Genomic DNA, 21,147 nt, shown 5'->3' with positions numbered 1-21,147 from the left:
ATTAGATATATAAAGTACAGATGGTACTTTTTGGTTAAACAGTGATATAGAGTAGTAGTAGATACCATTACCAGTTGACCAGAGGTAATGTAAAAAAATCCACAAACGTTAAAAGTTTAAGAAACTTGCAAAATGGGAGCCATTTTTTTCAAGATAGGAGTCCTCTAACAATGCAGGGCACGTGTGTAGCAGTATACTAAGTGAAACACGCATGTGTATTGGTCTTCCCATTGAGTCCAATCCAATTCAGCACATTCAGACACAAAGCAAAAGATACCATATTCATTTATCATCACAGACTACAAAGCTTGAAACTAAGGGAAAATTTTTTATTTGTAGCCCCAAAGGTGAAAAAAGGTGATACAAACAAAACACCCATAGAAGATGGGTTTCATCAAATTGCACTGCGCGTCAAAAATAACGTTGCGCGTTAAAACACTTATATGCGCCCGCAACAAAATTATTTTTACGTGCGACGAAATCGGGCCGCGCGGCTCGTTTCGTGAATTTTTCACCGTTTCGCAAATTTCCCTGGAAATTCGCAAATTATTCGGCGAAGCGGAATGCAACAGATTCGCCCACCACTACAGAGGAGGATTACTGACAATAGAATGACCATTCCATTGCATAAAGACCCATAAAAACATTTTCATTCTATTGTTTCACATTTTTATAGATTGCCTTAATTTTTTTATGAAAATACAAAAGTAAATCTTGTAATTATTTATAAAAAAAAAAATGGCAAAATACACAACTTTTAGGGGGTTATTGATCAAAATCCAAAAAGTTCTTACTATTTTCTGAAAACTACTTTGACCAAATCCGCACAGACTCCCCCCCCCCATTTATTGATAAATTTCATACATTTTTTCTTGTTTGGACGATTTTTTCGGAAGCCCAGCACAACTCTTCCAGAAAATCTTCCAACTGTTAACGATACATCTGCCATTGACTTTTACATGTTCTCAGCAGTATACAGAAAAAGGCAGGCACTAGCAGAGACCAGTCTTCTAGTCAGGCTGGTCAAATCATTCAGTAGTTTATTTCAGTACACAAGGATACAGCCTTATGCGTTTCATATCACTCAGATACTTAAACATAGGCCTATCTGTAAGGGAAACAACTCACCGACGGCATTCCTCGATCTAAGATGGTGGCCCCCTGCCTCTCCTTGTGGTTCCTCCTGGTCACAGCACTGTGATGCCAGCGCCATCTCGCTAGTCGATTGGACACCAGAAATGGACACCGGCATTGACACGCCTCCGTCGGAACGTTGTATCCTTGTGTACTGAAATCAACTACTGAATAATTTAAAAAACCTGACTAGAAGACTGGTCTCTGCTAGTACCTGCCTTTTTCTGTATACGGTGGGTTCAAGCTGAGGGTTCAGGGTGGTGCACCTGGACCACCCTTCACAACCGGTGAGTTCTACTAAGAAACCTGAGATTTTTCTACTTTTCTACTGATTACTATCAACATAAATGTGTGATCTATATATGTTCTCAGCAGGTCTGAGTTGGAGTACTTTATGTTATTGGACTTTTAACACCATTGAGTTTTTTCTCCAAACAAATTATATATTCCCCTTTAAAAGTCCGACCAGAAAAATTTGAAGCTTAATAAATAACCCCATTATTTTTGGTTTCCAGAACAGCCCTGAAAAACATTTATGTGTGCTGATTTGCAGTTGTTGCATTTTTTGCAAGAAGTCCATACATGGATGGGCAATACTGTTTATAGAGATTCTCTACTAACGTGTTGCTGCCTATATTCACAGTCCTCTTTTCCTGGCTATTCATGTAGTTCCAGAGGTGCAAAGCATACGAATTATTAAAAGTTGGTAATTTATCCCAAACCTCATAGAATCTCTTCCAGTTTGCATATGGTATAGGATAGATGCGTTCAGGGTGCAGGAAGGAGATATTTCCACATACAAAATTGTCTAGAGATTTAAAGTCATGTAATTCACACAACTGTCCCAGAACCCGTGTGAACAAAGTCGGGCCTTGATTTCCCCACACATCTCCATTATAATTCTGTACAAAGTCATTTAAGCTTCTCCACGCAAAACTGTGATGGGGTGTGAGACCAAAAACACTGCTGCCAGATGTATGGTGGTGCTCAGCAGTCAGAAAATTCTTTTCTGGGATTGGTCGCATTGAGATCACATCAGCATCGAAATATAAACCACCATATCTCCATATCATAGCCATCCTGCAGCCATCAGAGAGGTTATGGATCCAGAACCTTTCCTTTTTGGGATCAACCTAAAAGAGTATATCACAGAAACAAAACCATCAGCAATTAAACAGTATTACTACTTTTTTCATCCTACTTTGCTTTATTTTCTTGCATTAATAGTAACATCATTTTAAGAATTTAAAGACCATTAAGCCAGAAACATTTGTCTTTGCTTTTCCCACTATATCCATTATGTGCATAAGGACAAAACTGGGCAGTCACCCCAAAAAATCTTAACATAAATATAACATTTCTTCCTAACTCTCGACATATATTATTTACAACATTAAGGTTTTTTTTTATTAAAGTCTGAATGGTAAAAACTCGAAAAATTTGAATTTTGTTTATCATAAAATCAGAATTTTTGGTGGAAAAAAACCTAAATTTTTTTATGATTTGTTATACCCTGAGGCTGCAAAAAGTCAGAATCTGAAAATACACCTGTCGAGGTTCTGTAGAAGTCAATGGCAGAGGTCCTATTTGCAATTTTGCAATATTATTGTCTGCACTGGGTTGAGTATGATAATTCAAACATTTTGGTCTTTTCCAATGATTTAAAGAAAAATTCTGAGTGAAACCTGAAAATTTCGTATTTTGTGCACGACAATCTGAAAAAGTTGCAGTTTTTGTGTAACAATCTAAAAAAGTTGTGTTTTTTTAAATGATAAATAAGGGTAAATCGTGGATTTTTTTTTTTTATTTAAAACATCAGAAAAATACGGATTTTGATAAATAACCCCCTATATGAAGGTACCACACATGTACCAGGCTTCCCAGTCTTTCCCATGACTGGCACAGAGATTTCCTAGATTTGGCCAACATTTAGCAGGTAAGTGACATAAGTAAAATGAATTGGAGTGCCACTATTAAAGATGTATACCTGAAACTACAATATAATAAAATACTTTCATTTGAAACAAACATACCTTTTGGTACCACTTAAGAAGTGGTGTGTCCTTAAATAATTCCTCCATTCTGAGTGGGAAAATGTAGACATTCTCAAAAGACAGAGATGGAAATTTTTCCTTTGCTCGTTTCTCATCCTCTTCGGAGGTAATGTCTGTTAATCCTTTCATGAAGAAAACCACTGGTCTATCAGGGTACACACGGACCGCAGACTCAATAGCACATAGCACTAAAGGAGGTGGCTGCATTCTGTCAGTAGTCTCCAAAAATATAACTCCATTCCCTTCTTTTAGAACATTCTCTGGATTCATACTAGTATTGGTTAAAGGTTTTATCATATAGGAAATAATATAAGGAAGGGTTGATTGATTTCTGGCGGTCTTGAAGATGAAGCCCAAGATTAATGCAGTAACTATAAAGCCGAACACCTTAAATCTATTCATCCTTGTTGTAGTATTTATGTATGATAGTCCACCTGCAGAACATGTGAATAATATAAATATAAGATGAATGGGACAACATACATATGTTCATGGGTAGACTTTGTCCCTCTCCTCTGTCCTCACTTTCTAAAGCACAAGCCACCTTAACTTATTTACCAAAACCCTGTACTTCTCCAACTCATTAGCCACTGGTATTAAATAAAGTATATGTTGAAACATGTCTCCTATATATGCCATTATACTATTTAGTCTTGAGGTTATACTTCTTACCTGTGCCACAGAGGACCAAGCACTCCACTGACTACTGGAAGAACAATAAATGATCAGGAATATTTGTCAATGACTAGAGGCGTATCCAATGAAATGGAAGTGATGGATTACAAACTGCTCTGCAGGGTTCTGGAGGTTGTAGCCCAACAACACCTGGAGGGATGTAGATAATATATTACTAAATTAAATTCCTTTTGATTGCCTTACCCTACTCATAATATCAACATTGGATGGAGTTGCTTTGGGATCCTTAGTTGTGAGTGTATGAGGGCTGCAGTAGTGTTCCTTTAAATTCCCTCTTTAATGGATTTATAAATGCATCATTTATATGGAAGAATGTTATTTATAAAGTAGCTTGTTCATAATGCATGATTAAAAAAGCAGAATATAGAAACACATTTGTGCTGTTTAATATTCTTGCTATAAATAAGTCTGTCATGTGCAAACATGTATATTTATATTGCATACAGTATGGGGCACATTTACTAAGGGTCAAATGTCGAGGGTTAATAAACCCTTGAATTCGACCCTCAAAGGAAAATCCTTCAATTCAATCCTACGATTGATCGATCAAAGTAAAAATCGTTCGATCGAACGATAAAATCCTTCGAATCGAACGATTCGAAAGATTTTAATCGATCGATCGAACGATTTTTCTTCTATCAAAAAAAGCTTAGAAAAGTGTTGGGGAAGGTCCCCATAGGTTAACATTGAACCTTGGTATGTTTAAACTGCTGAAGTATGTAGTCAAAGTTTTTTTAAAGATACAGTACTTCGACTTTTTTCATCCGAATCCTTCACTCGAGCTTAGTAAATGTGCCCCTATATGTGAATACACTGACCCTTCATAATGGATTAGTTCCCCATTAAAAAAAAAAAAACAACTTTTGTTTGTTTTCTGCAGAGAATTAAAACTATGATTCCTTGTAGTGTAATTGCTTAAAAAACATTTTTCAAATTTCGTGTAACTTTTTTTTTTATGCACGCGAGACTCAGGGGGTCTATAAGTAGCATTATTCCAGTATATATAGCCTTTTACTTTTAGTGCTGATGAATAGTAACTCTTATTGATGTGTGCTTGTGTGTGTGTGATTGTGTCAGTCAAGATGCATCACCGGTAAACCTTTGACAATAAAATTATGTTATTCGTGATATTACAGGTATGAGACCTGTTATCCAGAATGCTCGGGACCTGGGGTTTCTGGTTAATGGATCTTTCCTTAATTTAGATCTTTATATCTTAATTCTACTAGAAAATAATGTCAACATTAAATAAACCCAATAGGCTGGTTTTACATCCAATATCGATTATTTATATCTTAGTTCGGATCAAGTACAGGGTAATGTTTTATTATTGGAATAAGAACAGATAGACGGCACTCCGGATAAAAGAAGAGAATTTATTACAACAATGGATGAATCCACATGGCCTTACGTGTTTCGGGAACAGAGTCCCTTAATCATAGGCTTACACGTCAAGCAGTGTCATTTCCTTAAATAGATAACATAACAGTGACACCTACTGGACAATATGTAAATCACAATTAAAATACATACAATCAATGTAATGTGTTACTTGAATTGGAAAAGCCAAATGGCAGTTAAAATTAAATTTACTTTATTGTTCTATACACTTAAAAAACTGATATCAGAGTAACCTGTTAAAACACATAAATATATAAATGCATATACATATATACATGTATATTCATATGTGTATCAGGAGAGGGGGGTTCCTTAGACCTGTAGATAGAAGCTGTTGCATCATATAGAGAAGAGGGGGGGGAGCGCAAACTGAAACGAGATAAATGGGATTATGAGAATGATCTGGTTTATTCTTGGCATAAACCCAAATCGATTTTAAAAAAGAAATACAAATCGTATGCATATACTAGATCTAAATCTGTTTCCTTTTCAAGTGACTCTGGTGGAGAAACTTCTTTCTGTACAGATGATGTGGAAGCAGTGCCCCTACGCCATACTGTGAGGAATCTGGATGAAGTGGACCTCAGCGACTTGGAGGATAACGATAACCCCAGGAGGTCAAAAAACTACTATGGCCAAGGGACGCAACCAAACAAAAAGAAAAAGGGAGGAAAGAAAGAAAGAATGGAGACCGAGAGACTACAGACCCCAAAAAAACCAGGAGGGGAGGAAAGAGATTTCGGGGAAAAACACTACAGATTAAGGGATCATCTGAGGAAGAAGGACGGGACTCTATAAATGTAGTAAATATTTCTTCTATTCCTTTAACTGTACCCCAGACAAAAGTCTTAAGTAATGGGCTTTCCTTTGCGCCTGCTCATCACTTTAATTTATTTAATACACTATTGGATGTTAACAAATTCGTGCACAAGCTGACCTTGCAAAGCCATTTTGGTAATTGTGGAACTGGAACAGGGCAGGACATGTGGCAAATTTGGTTGAGGCTAGTCCTGAGGGTGAATATATGTCCCCTCTAATGTTTTGTGAACAATGCTGTGTATTTGATTTAGAGTCTTTGCAGGAGGAATAGGGAAGATTGTAACATACTTACCGTGATCTTCCTTTCCTGTACGAACTCCATGTCAGTACTTACCGGGTTAGCTCCTCCCCCATGCTCCCATCAGAAAGGACCCTCCCCAAGTCTTTAAAGACCGGCCACACCCACCTACCGGCGTCTTTGTAACAAGCTTCTAAAATCACTTGAAAAAGGGCGGGCCGTACTGACATGGAGTTCGTACAGGAAAGGAAGATCACGGTAAGTATGTTACAATCTTCCCTATTCCCTTTACGAACTCCATGTCAGTACTTACTGGGACGTAGCAAGCTAGTATTTTCCCAGTGGGAGGGTAATAGGCTCTTAACAAGAATCTGTAGCCATAGATGGCAAGACTTTGAAGAGACCAATCATGCAACTTCTATAAGTGAATGTTAAAATTCCCGGTGAAAGCTCCAGAATAAGTGACAGGTATAAGAATAGTCTTATATCATAGGCTCTATACCCCAGAAAAAGAGACGTTAGCCCAGCGTCAGTGTGAGGAAAAGATGAATTCCATAACAGCTTGACTCTTCCAGAAGAAAAAGAGAGAGAGGGATGAAGACCTCCCTTCACCTGGCAAACTCAACAGTTTAAAATACTTACTCTCCTACTCACCAGAAAGCATCCATCACATGTATGCTTAGTTTCAGTGCAGATTTGTAAAGCACCTGTAAAAAACACTTGGTAGGAGTTAGAATGCCAAACAGACCCCTTTGTATGTGTGGCCTGTTTAGAATATAAACAAAAGTGCCAGGCATAAAATGCACAATGAGGCATACTTGAGGCATGTACTTGATGTACTTGAGGCATGTACTTACTCTCCTACTCACCAGAAAGCATCCATCACATGTATGCTTAGTTTCAGTGCAGATTTGTAAAGCACCTGTAAGAAACACTTGGTAGGAGTTAGAATCCCAAACAGACCCCTTTGTATGTGTGGCCTGTTTAGAATATAAACAAAAGTGCCGGGCATAAAATGCACAATGAGGCATACTTGAGGCATGTACTATAATGCCTAACTATCTGATTGGCTAGCAATTAGATCTGCTCTAACTGGAAAGCAAACCCAGAGAACAGGGACATGGGAACCTGAAACTTATCTGGGGTGAGAATTACTTACTCCGTGTATGATCCTTACGATGGAAACACTGGTACCAACCTCTAGAAGATAATGCCAGTTGGAGACAGGGCAATTACCTGAAGAATAAAACCCTGGTTGGATGGCAGAGCATAGCCTTGTGAGAAATAGAACTGGTAACCCCTAGAGGATTTCGGAGTCAGAATAAAATAACCCAAGCAATACTATGATAGCCACAAGACTCACATAGGCAGGTTGTAGAGTAACCTGGAGAGATGCTTAGAGTCTCATGAGACCAATCAGATTTCCTCCTTCCAGCAAAGGAACATGTGTACATGTAGGAAATTCAACCATCCTATATCATGCGAACTTCCTCAATATTCTGCATTATTAAAATGGCAGGGGTTAGCCCTGCAGCCATATATCTTTTGTGTCAGTGTGTTCCTCACATTGACTATATTTGAGGTAGCTGAATCCTCTTAAATTGAGTACCAGGCTGCCCACCATTGGGCATGCAGAGGATGTGCGTAGGCATCAATTGCTCAAGTACTTAGGACTGGACTGATCATAAGGATGTTTGAGTAACATCAGAAGGCTTCCAATCCACCAGACTAGACCTACTGTGTTAGATGAATGAATGAACCTCCTGGTCAGATGACCGAGACTTGCCGGGTCAGATACTAGGTCCAGTAAACTAGACCTAATGGGATAGGTGAACCATCCTACCGAGAAAGGTGAACCATCCTACCGGGAAAGGTGAACCATCCTACCGGGAAAGGTGAACCATCCTACCGGGAAAGGTGAACCATCCTACCGGGAAAGGTGAACCATCCTACCGGGAATGGTGAACCATCCTACCGGGAATGGTGAACCATCCTACCGGGAAAGTTGAAACATGCAGACTGTGAACTATGCACACTGGGTCAGGTGAACTATACACGCTGAACTGGGACAATTTGGTACCGATGACTTAATTTCCCCAGTTATGAACCAATGAAATAGAAGTAAGAGAAGTGCACACACCTCAAGAAATGCAAAACTGATATAATCTTTAAGACAATCTTTAAGATGTTCTCTTGTGAGGCAATAAAATGGGTAGAACCCGTAGGTATGTAACCGTGACGATGCAGATTCCATACTGGTGGTTCAGGAGGACACCGATATAAAGAGAGGGAAGAATCAACACTCACTAGATGCTTCCATCATTTGCAGTCTAAATCAGTACCCATATGGTATGCAGAACAGCTAGCCTCAAAACATGGATACTCCATTTTTTTTTTTTTTTTTTTTTTTTCTTAATCTAGGAGACTAGACAAACAAATGGACAACTGACTAAGTCTGTCTTCTAGACACAGAGCAGAAACCTGGCTTTTGGGGCACAGAGATGTTCTGCTTTGCTGGTAGTATGACTTAAACCACAACAGCAATGTTCAGCCTGTATCATATTTTATACCACAGCAATCTAACTGCCAGGAGAGCTTACATAGGTAAGATTTAATAACAATTAAACTTAGTTATGCAACCCTAGTGACTGAACAAAGGTCATCTCCGAGGAGTGTGATGTGTGTGTTATGACAGTAGGTTTATTAGTAGTATGTGCCAATGCATAATTCTGTGTGGCAGTCACCACCTACGGCCCTTAGGAGGGACTAAGGAGCTATCCAGCTAAGGGCACAATCGGGTCTGGACCTCCAGGTACAGACATGGACGTAACTACTGAAGAAGCAGAACCCGCGGCTGCAGGGAGCCCAGGAGGCATTGGGGCCCCATGAGGCCAAAATAATGCTTTATCTCAACATGCATTAGCCATGCACATATATGCAGATGGCCCATACACATATACATATATGTATACATATATACTGACATATATACACACACACACGCATGATACGCACACATGTAAGACTCTTATGCAGAACACTTACACGCTACAGTTAACCATTGGTTAAGCATTCATTCTGAAGGTATTGGCTTTCTTAGGATAAGCATACTCCTCGGATGATTAGACGACTTAGTCTTATATAAAGCCACCATAAGTGATCCTTTAGAGACCACCAACAGGGTGTAGAGCCATGGTGCTAGCATGTATTAATCCACATGTATTATAATGGCAGATTATTACATAGGCCTCTGTTGAGGACCTAGAGATACTGCTCTCTGGGAGAGTATACTGACCAACCCCAGAGCTCCAGCTATGGATATTGAATAATACTGCCTATTTGACCTTTTGGGGCACAGCGGAATAAGGAGCAAACTGCCTTGGCCCTCCAGTAATGCCGACAGTGAATCGCAACACAAAACAGGGAAAAACTTGCAGAGAAGGGCCCCAAACATTGTGTTGTACAATTAATACCTGTAATCCATATAGCAGACAGGCTTGAGTCGCTCCTGCTGTGTATATCAGAAATAATATGTAAACTCACCTAGCACAGGGAGAACATTAACCTGATACAATTCCGTGTTTAATTGAATTAAATAATACCTTAACATAGAAGAATGCATTGTATTATAAGACATTCAGATGTAAGTGTATTAGATCCTGCAAAGCAAAGATACAATCACAGCAACATGTTATACATAGTTTGAATTAGCTGCTGTTTAGAGCAAGCATACAGTATATCAGAGCCTAGCCGCCAGCCCAGGGATGCATTCATAAGGGCTACTGGTTCCAGGAGAGCAATACTGGAGAGCAATACTGATTCCAGAAATAGCAAAAAAACCTCAGCACATCACCTCACAGAACAAATAGCAGCATTCATTAGGGCTATTGTTGCCAGGTATGCAAATATACAGGACTCAGTACACTGTAGTTTTGCATAGGATAGTGTTAGCCACTAGAACTATTGGAATAAGGTGAGCAATTAGCCAGAACTCAGCATACACTGCTGGTTTCAGGTGAGCAAAAGGTCAGAGCCTTGCACAGTGCAGATCAGCAAAGGATTAGCTCAGTATACTTCAGAACAGAATATGAACATGTTCCTTACCTGTAGCTCCTAATGCCAGGCTGTAAGTAGGTCTCTAATGCCACATATTGCAGGACACCAGGTTCATAGTTAACAGGCCTCACAAGTTTTACTGATAGCAGTACTTACCAGAGGCTGCTGGACAGAGTTTCCAGTCTGCAGAGTTAGAGAGTGGGCGGGGCCATCTCCACTTGCTATAGCTGGCAGTTGCACAGGAATCACCTGATTATACTCAGCTGGTGTCTGCACATACAGAGGAATCCCATAATTGTGCTCAATGGGGGGTCACTTTACCAGTGGAACCCGCTGATTAAACTCAGGTGCTGTCTGCAGAAGCGGGTAACCAAAAGCAACTGCTGTGGTTACACAGAGGCAAATTGGATAATTGGTCCTAACAGAGCCATGCACCGTTTCTAGCTGAAACCTATAAGGCAGGCATTTTTTTTTTTTTTTTTTAAATGACCTCCACCTTAGGAAAGTCTGCTGAGGGAGGCAGCTGGCCATGGAACCTGTCCTCCATATAAAAGACAAGAAAAACAAAAAGAAAAACAGGAGGCAGTAAGGCTCAGGCCCCTAACTAATTTTGCCTAATAATTGGCTGACCCTTTAACTGCCGCCTCCCTCGCCCATCCGTAAAAATAAAGGGTGTGTAGGGGCCACATACACCACTGCCCCTGGACGCCTTTGGGGCAGGTCAGGAGGGCACACCGGATGGGGGGACAAGCACTTGCCGTCGAATGCTCTGACAGCAATACAGAAACGCAACTGAAACACAGGCAGACCAGGAGTAGCAAACATTGCACACCAGTGCCTTACCTGATCCAGAAGCTGAAGCACAGAACACTCCAGGATATGAGGCCGAGTGCTGGGGAACAAAAGGTCCCATGGACCAAAAACCCCTGTCCCTAGGATGCCTTATGGGCAGGCCTATGCTTTCCCAAGGTTAAAAGAAAACCATTTTTGCTTCCGATGAGAGCAAAATGAGAAGGAAAAAAAGACGCCTGTAGGTGGGTGTGGCCGGTCTTTAAAGACTTGGGGAGGGTCCTTCTGATGGGAGCATGGGGGAGGAGCTAACCCGGTAAGTACTGACATGGAGTTCGTAAAGGGAAAGTACTACTCAGACTACATCTCACAATTTAGTGGATAGCATAGCCTTATCTAAAATGACTGCCTCTGATTTCTACCCTATACATTCTAGATGTCCTTCAATGGACATCTTTCAGGATCTTATTGAAGGCAACCTCAAGAGACTAGCCGAGAACATTTGCAGGAATAGGAGTCGTAATATTTCTATTGAAGAGAAGCTAGCACTTAAATCTTTACGAGATAATCCGGACATCACCATCCGCCAAGCGGATAAAGGTGGGAGTATTGTGGTTATGGATACCAATTTTTACATTGCAGAATCTGAACGCCAACTTAATGATGGCAATACATACCGGTATACAAAATTGGCATCCAATCCACAATCCAAAATAGTAGCCGAAATAGAACGGTTGGTCTCTTATGAGGTCTCTTTGGGGGTAGTGGACATGGGAGATAAGGACTATCTTTCTCCACATAATCCAGTGGTACCCATTTTCCACCACCTCCCCAAAATACATAAATCTTTGTCTTCACCTGAAGGAAGACCCATTGTGGCCAGCATTGGCTCGGCCAATGAGGGATTATCAAATTGGGTAGATACTGGTCTTAAACCCTTGGTTTTTCAACTTCATTCTTACCTGCGTGACTCTAGTCAATTGCTAGAAAAACTTTCTGAAATCACTTGGTTGGACACATACTCAGGCCCGGACTGGCAATCTGTGGGTTCTGGCAAATGCCAGAGGGGCTGCTATAAGGTCCCATAGAAAGTCAGTATTTAGTGGGCTGGTGGGGGCTGTTTGGGCCTCTATGTGGGCTGATTGGGCCTCTATATACCTGAAATGCCAGGGCCTATTTTAATTCTCAGTCCGGGCCTGCACATACTGTTGGGTTTCCATGTTCCATGAATCTTTATATTCTTCTATACCACATGACAAGGGTCTATGGGCTATCACAGAGACTCTCTCTAATTCAAATCAATACACACAAGATTTTGTTGATTATACTTTATTGGTTTTGGGTTTTCTTCTTACACACAACTATTTAAATGGGGGTTTCTACCTCCAGAAATGAGGGTCAGCAATGGGAGCTTCCTTGCCTCTTCGTATGCCAACCTCTATATGGGTTGGTGGGAGCGGTCCCGCATTTCTGGATGTGACATCCCCCATCGTAATCACATTGTATGGTATGGTCGCTATATTGATGACCTTTTATTTATTTGGGACGGTTCACCAGATCTTATTAAGGGATTTCAAAACTACCTGAATGATAATGACTATAACCCTGAGTTTTAACTGAAATATGATGCACATGAGATAGATTTTTATTAGATCTAAAGTTGACAGGAAATGTGTCCGCTGGTAAGATAGAATCTGAGGTGTTTCGAAAGTCGACAGCAGGTAATACCATACTTAAATCAAACAGTTGTCAACCAAGGCATACTATACGTAGCATACCATATAGTCAATTTATGAGATATCGGAGGAATTGTAGTTCAGACGAGTCCTTTAATGAACAGAGTCCAGAACTTGCAGACAGATTGCATAGAAGAGGGTATCCCTTGGATTTGTTGAAAGCATCTTGTGATAGAGCAAGTGCAGTAATTACACGACCCAAAGCAAACGATAAAGAAAATAAGAATAAACATTTGAATAAAGGATAAACATAATGATAATAATAATATCTTTAAATCTAATGTCACAGGTACAATATATCAGAATAATGGTTTTTAAAACTGTAACTGAAAACGCATTGTTTATCTTTTGGAATGCAAATGCTGTACTAAACAATATGTAGGCTGGTCCACCTGCTCTTTGAAGGATAGGGTAAGAGAACATATAAAGGCCATTGAGAACAAAGATGAGAAATCTCCTATAGGTAAGCACTTTGCAGTCTGTTCTCCAAGGGGCATTTTAGATCTGAAAGTGAGAGTTATAGAGCAGGTAAAAATCCCTCTTAGAGGAGGGGATACCCTCTGACCCCTGAATCTAAGGGAGGCTTTCTGGATCTTCAATTTAGATACTAGGGTACCTAAAGGTCTCAACACGAGATATGATCTCACATACTTATACTAATTTGTTTCTCCCACTTTGCCTTCCCAATTTAATTTAATTTGAATTATATTAACTTATTTATATACTATCTTATCAAAATCCACTTCTCCCTCTTCTCTATATGATGCAATAGCTTCTATCTACTGGTCTAAGTCACCCCCCTCTCCTGATACACATATGAATATATATATATATATATATGTATATGGATTTATATATTTATGTGTTTTAACAGGTTACTCTGATATCAGTTTTCTAAGTGTATAGAACAATAAAGTAAATTTAATTTTAACTGCCATTTGGCTTTTCCAATTCGAGTAACACATTACATTGATTGTATGTATTTTAATTGTGATTTACATATTGTCCAGTAGGTGTCACTGTTATGTTGTCTATTTAAGGAAATGACACTGCTTGACGTGTAAGCCTATGATTAAGGGACTCTGTTCCCGAAACACGTAAGGCCATGTGTATCCATCCATTGTTGTAATAAATTCTCTTCTTTTATCCAGAGTGCCGCCCATCTGTTCAGCTCTGAATACTTCTGAATATTTGCATTAGCTTGCATCCCCCCAAGGACAGGTACGGTATAGGTTTTGAGGACTGAGGTCTGGCCAACTTAAATCAAACTGCTTCACTAGCTGTCTGAAAAAAAAAATTGACCCCGGCAGCGAAACGTGGAAATTTGCCGCAAAATTTGTGCCAAAGTGAAGAAAGATAAATAAGAAAGAAAGAAGAAAAATATATACGAAAGAAAGAAGAGAATGAGGAGAGAGTAGAGAGTGACCGAAATGGAGGAATAACTGAATTCTAAATATATTATATATATCTAAACTATTGTAGTGTAGTGATCATTTATGTGCATTGGGCATTGTACATGAGACTGGTTTGTGAGGCTACTTTATGCAAAAATTAGAATTTGATTCATTCTGCTATAGTATGTATTTTGCATTTACCCTTTCTTTTTTGGGGCCATTATAAATGTAACCAGTAATTCATTTCATACCCACTGTTTCTCATTTTATACAATGTGCCTGTGGAGTCAGTGCCCACTTCTTTTCATGTCAAACAATGTGCAGTTGTGAGTGTATTTACGCCTTTAATATTTTGATGTGGAAAATCACTCCTACCTACACTTCTGCATGGTGAAATCAGAAAGAGCAACAGGAGGTGGAGGTGTTGGTTTTGTTCAGATACATCTGATATTAGCTCTAAAGGGCTTCACTGGAAGGTGGAAGCCGGCACTTGGTAACAGTGATGTCTGAACCAGATGAACTAGAGACTTAACAGATGCCTTCCACCTTCCGGCTCCAAGATTCAGCTCTCCTGATCTAACAGCATTGAGGGAGATATCCTAAGGATCGGTTCAGCGATACTTTACACGCACCCGTTGCAGTTTTGAGGGGTAAGCGAGGACTGTGTATTGCAGTCTTACAACTACACCTACTATATTTTTTATAGTTTTTTTTCCCTATAGGCACTACCTAAAAAGATGCCTAATTTCCAACCAAGCTGCAAATCTACTCGCACGAATATTACAAGATTTTTTGTGAGTAGTTCTAGTTTGCAAAGTAATACGTCCATTTTACAGGCTTGCTGCACTATCAGGGAATACTTTTCTCTTTTCAGATTTTGGGACGGCTACACTACTGCCTTTAGCGCACCTTTCCTATTTTGAATCTTTGCCTACATACGTGGACTAGTGGATCCACACACTACAGGTGCTGCTCAATTACCTTTAAGGAACAAAGCGCGGTCTCTTCATTATTTTATACACAGACTTTCTAATTTTATTGCGATTGTTATTATTATGCATCTTTCTATTCAGAACCTCTACTACTCATATTCCCATCTCTTGTTCAAAGCGATACTGACACGTTCCTATAAAAATCATAGGAACGTGTCAGTATGAAGTATTTGCTGCACCCGGAATATTTTGCCTCAAAGCGGCCCCCCATCTGATTCCTCGTGTCTCTGTCGTCTAAGTTATTTTCACACCATCCACTTCCACTATTAACTTCTCTCCGTTGTTGACTTCTCCCATAAGGAACTCTCCCTTAACCACTTCAAAAATAATGTATATCCTACCTTTTGGAGAACTAGCACAGTAACTGGTCCAAGCTTGGCACTGAAGATCCAATGTCCCTTTGTGTATCAGTTGTGCATATCAGTTTGTCTTACCTTCTTATTTGTGCTTGGATGATCCCCACCCACTTATTTTCTAGCCTCCTTCCTCTTATGTTTTTAGCACATGGAATCTTTGTTGACACAAAGTTAGCAAGGTGTGCTATTCATAAAGCTGTATTCAGGGCTGCACTAATCAGTATTCTATGTCGGTTTTGTTTATAAAAGCACTGTGGGAGAAACAGGTTACTGGACTCATGCCTATTATTTGTAACAGACTGTATTTATGTCACAGCTATTTTTTTTTTTTAGAATTTACAAAGCTTCGGTGTTGTTTATGGCATTTGTAAAATTGTTTAAATGAACAAGTATGTCCTGTAACAGGTTAATGTTCAATGTCGGTTGAAGACAATTAATTTACTGTACATTTCCTACTGAAAGTACAAGTTTTCCTGTTCCTCTATAGCCTGATTTCTTTTATAGGTCTATACTCTGAGTAACCAGCAACAGCATATAAAGAATATGAGTACAGTCTGCATTAAGATTCACTTACCTACAAGTAACATACAACTCTTACCTTGATATAGATGTTTAATTTGTCCAGATCTCCGAGATGCTCTCCTTTTTTTTCACAGCAAATGACAGGAGGGCATAGTTACTCACTGTAATTTTTCTCGGGTAATGTGCCTGCTGAGATTAATTAGTATCTCCTCGTTAGTGATGGGCGAATTTATTCGCCAGACGCGAATTTGCGCGAATTTGTGCGATTCACCACCAACGATTAAATTTGCGAAACGGCCACGAAAATTTGCGAGCAAAAATTTGCCGGCGTCAAAATAATTTGTCGCCGGCGTAAAAAAAAATGGACGCTGGCGTAAAAAACGTCTGCCGGTGTCCAAAACAATGGTACGTAAAAACGGCGCTGTTTCGCAAATTTTTCGCCGTTTAGAAAATTTTGCGGGAAATTTGCGAATTTTTCAGCGAAACGGAGCAAATTCGCCCATCACTACTCCTCGTATGAACCCAAAGCTGCAAAAGTTTACCTTCCAACCACATCATTAGTACAGACTAATTATTATTTATTAAAGTCTGAATGCCTAAAACCCAAACAATTTGTGTTTTTTTTTTACTATAGAATCCAACTGTTTATTGGGGGAAAAAAACTTGAATTTTTCAGTATTCATTATAACACGAGTATGGAAAAAGTCAGAATCCGAAAATCCGCAATCTCAGAACTGCGAGGTTGCATATAAGCAGGCCCGTTCCTGCCATGAGGCAAGGTGAGCAACTTGCCTCAGGCGGCAGTGAACGGCCAGTTATAAGGGGCCGCAAAAACTTTAACTTTAAGAGCCAAATTTCCGGTTCTTAAACCGGAAATTCAGCTCTGCTAGTGCAGAAAGCGCAGTACGTGCTAGCTGCGCTAGCCCCTTTTGACCCGCTCCGATGCTAAACTTTTAAGCGCAGAGCGGGAGAAGGGGGCGGCATCGGGGTTGCTGCCTCAGGATCGCCCTTGCATATAAGCCAATGGGAAAGATATCTTGACCTGCGCTGGGTTTCGTGCAAAAATCGGAATATTTTGTGGTTTTAGGGCAAAAATCCGAAAACGTCAAAGTTTCGTACGGAATATCCAAAAAAATTTGTACGATCCGAATTTTTCACGTTTTTCGGGGCTTTTTCCCGGACAGGAAATTTTTGGGAAAATGTATTGATAAATAATGTGAAAAAAGCAGTGCAGATTTGGTCAGAGTAGTTTTCAGAAAATAATGAGATAACTTCGGATTTTGATAAATGGGCCTCTTAAGGTATGAAAATGGTTTAATAAAGCATAAAATTACTATAATGTATAATTATAAAGTAATTAGAATATATAACTGAGTACATACCAAACACAGTGGCTCAAAAAATAACAGCACTCTGGCTTGTAAAGATGGCCATAGACACAAAGATCTGATCGTACGAATCGAGGATTAGTACGATTTTCTGATTGTGTCTGGAGAGTCCCGACATTTTTCGTCCGGCTGAGATCGATCGTTTGGTCGATCGGACAGGTTAAAAGATTTCTGTCGGCTGCCGATAATATCTCTGCGTGTATTGCCGATCTTACGATTTTCAGTGGGAGACTGTCACCAGCTTTGTCGGACATAACTTTCGTACGATTGCTGTCAGGGGCAGAACATCATCTGATCTGTTCTTTTACTACTTTATTTGATCTGAATGTTTAGTGGCAGGTCGGGAGATGGGGAAGTCGGATCATTCAATGATTCGTACGATTGGATCTTTGCGTCTAAAGCAGACAAGTTGGTGTGTGGGAGAATACCCCAACTTTTCAGAGATAAAGTCCTTTGCTGTTGTTTTTTTGGGTCACTGTGTTTGGTATGTTCTAAATTATATGTTTTAATGACTTTGTAATTATACATTGTTGTAATTATTTATCTTTATATTTATCTTTATTAAATCACTGTGTACTAATTATATGGTGTGCAGCTTGAACTAAGACTTTTGCAGCATTGTTCAAAAAGTAAGAACCAGGAGTTAAGCAAATACTTAATGCAAATTCACATATTAAAGTAGCGCTAAACCCTCCATAAAAATTTCCCACTGGGCCCCCCCAGTTTTACGAGGAAAAATATAATAGAAATATAATAAAATTTGCAAAGAGAACGAAGTTGCGCACAAATAAGAATAAGAATTTGCATGTCTCAATGTTATATTCTTAGAATTCTATTGCATTGCGAATCTTAATTGCGCATTGCTTGAAGGTGGCGCAACTTTTTCATTAAGAAGTTTTATTACATAAACTGCGCACGGTCACAAACTATAAAATTCGCAGTCGCTATCCTACTGTTGCGTGAGGGGCAAAGGGTTCACGAGGCGAAATTTTTGATTTTTCCGTTAGCAACCTATATTTCATTCCCCTAAAAGTGCCAAGTTGGTTGCATTTTGCCCGTTGCCATAGTCTTGTGCCTTAGGCTCATTTCTTTGCACTCCTAGAATGGAGAGACATAAGCCTATGGTTCTCTGCTGTTCCAACTATTCGATGACGATTTTAATGGATAAATACATTTTGAACTTTTATTATAAAATTCTCTCCTCCCTTCTGTGGTGCTCCGTGTCTCTACATGCAGCTTGCACTATGAAGTTTTTCCGGGGTAACTTTTCCTAACGTGATGCACACAGAGGAAGAGATACACACCCTTGTGCTCCACGCTAATCAACTTTGTGATTTGTTTCACTCCTAGAATGGAGCATGAAAATGTGCACCTCTCTCCATGTTCTTAGTTGACAGCACTGCATACAGGAGGGTATTTCTAACTTACATGTTATTAAGAAGACACACATGATCACACATGATCACAGCTGGGGGATGTAACCCACTACACAGCCCTGTTTTTACCACCTGCAAGAACAATAAGTGATGGGCGAATTTATTTGCCAGGAGCGAATGTGCAGCGAACTTCCAAGTTTCGACACCAGCGAATAAATTTGTGAAATTGTGGGCAAAAATCCGTCAGTGTCAAAATTTTTGACACCGATGGCAATTCCCGACCAGATACTGGTGTCAAAATTTCAGTTTCACAAATTCACAAAGCTATATGGGACAAATTTGCCCATCACTAAGCACAATCATTTATTTTCTATGTATGCAAACACAATCATTTAATATAACTGTTGTATGGTAGTTGCTAGCTGAAATAGAAAAGCACACATGAAAATAAATGTTCAAGTCAATGTAAAACTTAACAGAAAATAGTGATGAGGACTTGTTTCACCAGCCATGGATGCGCGGCCATATTCCGAATTTCACCATCTGCAAATTTCTCACAAAACTGCGGCAAAAATTTGCCACCGAACCATTTGCCAAGACAAAAAAAGTCTTAATAAGAAAAAATACCCATTGACTTTAATGCATTGGACAAAAAAGTCTTAATAAGAAAAAATACCCATTGACTTTAATGCATTGGACAAAAAAGTCTTAATAAGAAAAAATACCCATTGACTTTAATGCATTTGGACAAAAAAGTCTCCATAAAAAAACGCACACTGACTTTACAGCATTTGGACAAAAAAATTGCCATAAGAAAAACGCCCATTGACTTCAATACATTTGGCAAATTTTTTGACGTTTTGTGAATTTTTTTTGCAGTTTTGCGAATTTTTGGGCTAAACAAAACAGGATTCGCTCATCACTACAGAAAAGTATTGTCATCTTCCTAGCTGGGAAAACTACTCTCTGCGGGTTCCCTTTATGATCATGTTGATGTCTCTTCCCCTCCTGGTTCTAAACAAAAGTAAACATGTATCTGCTGTAGTATAATGACTGCATTTAAGAGGTGTTTTAATTAGTGATGGGCGAATTTGCGCAAATTTTCGCAGGCGTTTCGCGAATTTATTCGCTGGCGATGAATCACGCAAATTCGTCTCGAATTCGCGCCTGGCGAATAAATTCGCCCATCACTAGTTTTAATTTCTGTTACAGGGATGGGCCATGTGTGGAATTAACCACAATCAATATAATTAATTGTTGGAATGATGTTAGTTCTAGAATGAGAGTAATAAGTGGATAATTGTAATTAATTACAAGATTTCTCAGAAACCGGCATGTTCTTTCATGTTTTCTGGCTGTGACGCTGCAGGAACAACAGGAGCCTCTCCAGTTCTCTAGATTTTCTCTCACAGCATCCATATGCTCTGGTCTTCAGGATCAGTCAGCCTACATCTCCTAAGATGCTATAACAGTTTGTTATTAGGGAACCATGGGAGATAGCCAGATAAGACTTGCTCTTCCATGAACAGGGGAGCCTGTGCTGGTACCATTGCTGACAACATTTGGGGCCCTGGAAATTTCTGTGTTGGGACCAACAGGGAACCTAAACACCTGTTAAGTAAATGGGCAAGGGACTATGTCACATGTGGCTTTTTAAAAACCAAAGGGTGCCAAAATTCCCAAATGATGGCAGGAAATTACATCCAGTCCTGATTTTTAACCCACATAAGTTTTACTCACATAAGCCAAATGCTTTGGTCTAGTTTATACTTAAATGAACAGTAACACCAAAAAATTAAAATGTTGTAAAGAAATGAAAATATCATGTAGTGTTGCCCTGCACTGGTAAAATTGATCTGTGTGCTACAGAAACACTACGATAGTTCATAAAAACAAGCTGCTGTGTAGCAATGGTGGAGCTTGAAAACGGCTATATGGCACAGGTTAAATAGTGGATAACAGATAACACCATTATGTTCTACAGAACTTATCTGCTGTGTAACCTGAGACTTTTCTCCTTTGAATGGCTGCCCCCATTGCTACACAGCAACTTATTTATATAAACAATAGTAGTGTTTCTGAAGCAAACACAGCAATTTTACCAGTGCAGAGCAACACTGCATTATATTTTTATTACTTTAAAACACTTTCATTTTTTGATGTTACTGTTCCTTTAATGGAGACATACAACATAGT

At 39.4% G+C, this 21,147-nt stretch overlaps 1 protein-coding gene across 3 annotated transcripts; it reads right to left on the bottom strand.

Annotated features, from left to right (window-relative positions):
* Nucleotides 1–797: 797 nt before the first annotated feature.
* Nucleotides 798–15,771, bottom strand: LOC108717149 (alpha-1,4-N-acetylglucosaminyltransferase). Of its 3 annotated transcripts, none has more exons than XM_041563501.1 (4): nucleotides 15,651–15,771; nucleotides 3,861–4,013; nucleotides 3,168–3,622; nucleotides 798–2,267 (listed from the first exon to the last, which is right to left on the bottom strand). In XM_041563501.1, exons 3-4 carry the CDS (start codon nucleotides 3,588–3,590, stop codon nucleotides 1,668–1,670), a joined length of 1,023 nt encoding a protein of 340 aa, XP_041419435.1. In that variant the 5' UTR covers nucleotides 3,591–3,622; nucleotides 3,861–4,013; nucleotides 15,651–15,771; the 3' UTR covers nucleotides 798–1,667. The 3 variants fall into 3 exon arrangements, with proteins under 3 accessions (XP_041419435.1, XP_041419436.1, XP_041419437.1); XM_041563502.1 differs by lacking the exon at nucleotides 15,651–15,771 and adding an exon at nucleotides 10,447–10,817; XM_041563503.1 differs by lacking the exon at nucleotides 15,651–15,771 and adding an exon at nucleotides 10,555–10,817.
* Nucleotides 15,772–21,147: the final 5,376 nt, after the last annotated feature.

This window comes from Xenopus laevis, chromosome 5L, assembly GCF_017654675.1.
Source record: "Xenopus laevis strain J_2021 chromosome 5L, Xenopus_laevis_v10.1, whole genome shotgun sequence".
NCBI lineage: Eukaryota > Metazoa > Chordata > Amphibia > Anura > Pipidae > Xenopus > Xenopus laevis.
This window is presented reverse-complemented; position numbering and strand designations above follow the sequence as displayed.